The sequence below is a fragment of the Physcomitrium patens genome, chromosome 3 (assembly GCF_059467195.1).
Source record: "Physcomitrium patens ecotype Gransden chromosome 3, ASM5946719v1, whole genome shotgun sequence".
Lineage (NCBI taxonomy): Eukaryota > Viridiplantae > Streptophyta > Bryopsida > Funariales > Funariaceae > Physcomitrium > Physcomitrium patens.
In genome coordinates, this window is record NC_143412.1 from 3046448 (window position 1) to 3050445 (window position 3998).

Genomic DNA, 3998 nt, shown 5'->3' on the forward strand with positions numbered 1-3998 from the left:
TAAAATTATTTTAAATAAATTAATTATAAAATTAATTAAATTTTAAAAAATTATTTTAAAATTTTAAAACTTAAAAGTTTAGGATTTTGAAATTTTAAATTTAACATTTAAGATTTAAAATTTAGATCAAATTAAGTTGAGTCTAAGCCATTCCAACTTAATAAATATTATCTTATAATAAAAAAAAATTCTATAATAATATTAAATCTTTTATTATAAATTTTTAAAAAAGATTATATGTACATGAGAATAGAATCAATACAAAAAGTTTGATTAATCTATTATAAGAAGAAAATAGATATCTTATATTTTTAAATTTATTTTAAGCATAAAATTGAAAAAGAGATGTATCATTTGTATGACATGGGCATTTTACATTATGATTTAAATATTAAAAAAATTTTGGTTAAAATTATAGAAAAAAAAATTAAAAATAAGGTTGTTTAGTATGCCACCATATAAGTAATTAAAGACCTTACAAAAATATGTTTAGATTTTATATTAAAAAATGTTTGTTTATTGAATCAAATCTTTTCTAATTTAAATACCTTCTAACTTTGGTGCTTAATTTAGATGGAATTTTGACCAATGTAAATATGAAAGTTAGCAAGAGAAATATGATATATACATATATTATCCAAATAAATAGAAGCAAGTAGAAGTAGGTAGGACATGTTAGGTACATAATGTCTTCCTTTAAAAAACTTAAAACAAGTTTTTTAGACGTCCATTAGATCTTTTTATTCTTGCAGATATGCCTTGTTGCTATTGAAACTTGTCATACGATTTCTTTCAATTTTTAAGCAGACACGCTTTGAGAAACCAGTGACATGCAGCCATGACATGTTTCTGAACGAGGAATCACTTCCACCCCAGGGACCCCTCGGCTCCAAAGGTTGTGCATGTGATTAAAACAACGCCGTAAAGTTTCCCACATGGTCCAAGTTTAGCATCTACGTCACACCGACCGACGCCAATAGGCCACAGCGCTACAAAGCAGAGCACTATACATGCACTGCAGAAGCATATAGAAACTGCTGGAGGGGCTTACAGTCGCACTGCCGAGCAATACGCAAACACTGCAGAAGTATATAGAAGTTCGCTTTTACAGCAGAAACACGTATATGAATCGTAGTTCGGCCCTCTTGTAGAAAACATATTGACGCACAGGCGGAGATTCTAAGGCTAAGACTGCGCATCAAGATGCCACCCATCGTCGAGGTTTGCCCGACTTTCTCATGGCAGCAGATCACCTCCTGGATCGTGGTGCAAGCCCTGCAGTCCTGCTACAGGCCCCTCAATTGGCTGGGTTCCATCGTCGAATGGACCATCAACTTCTTTCTCCTCAACGGCGGGCTCTTCCGTCTGCTCTTCAAACTGTTCACCTTCCAATGGGGTCAGTACACTTCTGAACGCGTCGATGATCAACACCTCCCGTGTTTTTCATGGAGGTGCGGCTTTGTGACTTGGTTGCAAGTCGAACCGTCAGTTGGGTAACATAAAGATTATTTGTGATGACTTGCAGGTCGCATCATATTACCCGATCCGACCGCGGACAACTTCTTGAGCTGCGTGGGGGCGCTGGATCCCCGTTGCGACTTGTACGTGGACACGTCGAGACCGGGCAAGGCTTCCAGCACTCGAGCAGACGGAGTAGTTTTCCCAGATGAGAACGTTGGCTCGCGATCCACCGCGGATGTATGCGTCATGGCGGCAAAGCTGGCATACGAGAATCCAGCTGTTGTCAAGCGAGTGGTAAAAGACATCTGGCGGATGAATTTCGTCAAGTTTTACGAATGCTGGAACGGTGAGCACAATCTTGCTTGTGCTCCAGGTTCGACCCGAACGTTCTCAGTGGATACGACTGACGTCTGATTGATGCCATGTCGTGTGGTTTTGCTTGCAGAGCACCAGCAGATGGTCAATACGCAGGCATTCATCTTCACCGACAAGCCCAAAGACGCGAACGCCGTCGTGGTGGCCTTCCGCGGTACGGAAGCATTCAATGCGTACGACTGGAGCACCGATCTGGACTTCACTTGGGTGAAACTGGATCGCCTGGGTGGCGTCCACCTGGGGTTTCTCGAAGCGCTAGGGCTCGCCAGTCGCAAACATCGCGATACGATTGAGAGGCTGAACACGAATGCAATTGCATCAAGCGAAGCGACCAAAGCGCAAGAACAAGCCGAGGCAACTGCTACCCGTACCCCCGTCACCCCGCATCGCCGATCCAAAGAGGAAATCGAAAAAGCCCCCCCAACCTCCGGCCTCGCCCAAGGCATCATTGACGATCCTGCCAAGGAGCTCGCGTACGACGCCATTACGAAACGGGTGGGGCTTATCCTCAAGGAAAATCCCAGGGCCAAGCTCTTCATCACGGGACACTCTCTGGGAGGCGCACTCGCCGCCCTCTACGCCACGATGCTCCACTACACCGGCCAGACCGAGATTGCCTCCAAGATCGGAGCCGTCTACACCTTCGGCCAGCCTCGTGTCGGCGACCAGGACTTCGTCAACTACGCGAACTCCAAGCTCAAGGGCAAATTCTTCCGCGTCGTCTACTGCAACGATGTGGTTCCTCGAGTCCCGTTCGACGACATCGTCATGGCTTACAAGCACATCGGCGACTGTAACTATTTCAACAGCGTGTACGACGGAATCACTGTTGAGGAAGTACCCAACCGGAACTTCTTCGGCATCGCCAGGATGATCACCATGCACCTGAACGCAGTGTGGGAGATTGTCCAAGGCTTGTTCTTGATCACTCTCCAGTACGGCAAGCAGTACGCGGAGTCGATGATGAGTCTGCTGTTCCGCATGCTGGGATTGGTGTTTCCCGGGGTCTCCGCGCACAGTCCATGCAATTATGTGAATTCGGTGCGTTTAGGGCCGTTCCCGCTCAGAGAGCGCATCCTAGGTGACGTTGCTGACATTTCGCAGGAGATTGCCTTGATGAACGACAACGTGAAGGACATCCTGTATAGCATTTTGCAGGTGTTTTTCGGGAAGAAAGTTCGCGATTTCGGTCCAAAGCGGCTGTTTCTTGCCTGAACCTGCATGTCGTCGCACTGGCTGCCCTAGTATGCATGCATGCAGGTCTAAGTAAATCCGTGGCCGTCGATAAGAAGTTTGAAGCAAACGAGAACTTGTAATCGAAGAGTTTGTGTGTGTGTGTGTGTATATAAATATATGCATATATATGTATCTGTTTATCTTTACATATATCTGGCTGTGATTGAGTGCGCACGTGGGCACATTTTACATCCTCCTTTAACCCCGCGACTGATCAACGATTCGAGATGCGAGTTGAGAGTGGGGTACATCGTAATCGGAACGAGCTCAGGAAACGGAAGGAGTAGTGAAATTTGCAGTCATATGTGGACCAAGCAAGTGGGGGTTTACAAATCTAGTTTTACCCGCAGTGAGTGATTCCAGCAACAATGTTTTGATGAGAAATTATATCTAATATATTATTTGTATTTCACAATTCCTCTGGAATGTAAGTCTAGGAATTTGAATCTTGTCAAATGAGATAAACCACAGTTAACTTTAAGTCTTACTCTAAGAGCCTGAACTAAAAGAAGCTAATAAATAGGCCATTGTATTGTCAATCATTCACTTACATTTGGTTATGCCTTTCTTCAACCAGAGCTACTTTCACCTCTTTCACCTCATAACTAAACGCCAAAGGATTACTTTATATTTAATAGAAATGAATATATAGTATGACTAGAAAAGTCATGTGAATTGACATTTACAACTTCTACAATATGTATTGGAGTAAATGTTCGGAACTTGTTCAATGTTTGTTACAATGCTTGTTTGTTAAGAAGAGCATAAATTTTTTTTTAAGGCTTTTTTTAAATTAACATTAAATATTATAAATGGTTCATGATTTACTACTCTTTGTATCTAGATGGTATCCTACTATTAATATTCTTCAGTTTTCAATCAAAATTTCAGATTTTTTCAATGATAATTAAACATATTTATCATTT

The 3998-nt window shown here is 42.2% G+C and overlaps 1 protein-coding gene across 1 annotated transcript; it reads left to right on the plus strand.

The window, feature by feature from the left end:
* Window positions 1-1095: 1095 nt before the first annotated feature.
* LOC112279617 (triacylglycerol lipase OBL1) lies at window positions 1096-3489 on the plus strand. Its single transcript, XM_024514242.3, has 3 exons — window positions 1096-1396; window positions 1526-1807; window positions 1907-3489. The coding sequence occupies exons 1-3, from the start codon at window positions 1204-1206 to the stop codon at window positions 3049-3051; spliced, it is 1620 nt and encodes a 539-aa protein (XP_024370010.3). The 5' UTR covers window positions 1096-1203; the 3' UTR covers window positions 3052-3489.
* Window positions 3490-3998: the final 509 nt, after the last annotated feature.

Excerpts from the sequence above, each read along its gene's own strand:
- LOC112279617 (XM_024514242.3), top strand. The coding sequence starts at position 1,204 with ATGCCACCCATCGTCGAGGTTTGCCCGACTTTCTCATGGCAGCAGATC. Across the intron at positions 1,397-1,525 it reads ACTGTTCACCTTCCAATGGG|GTCGCATCATATTACCCGAT; the intron begins GTCAGTACACTT and ends GATGACTTGCAG. Across the intron at positions 1,808-1,906 it reads GTTTTACGAATGCTGGAACG|AGCACCAGCAGATGGTCAAT; the intron begins GTGAGCACAATC and ends TTTTGCTTGCAG.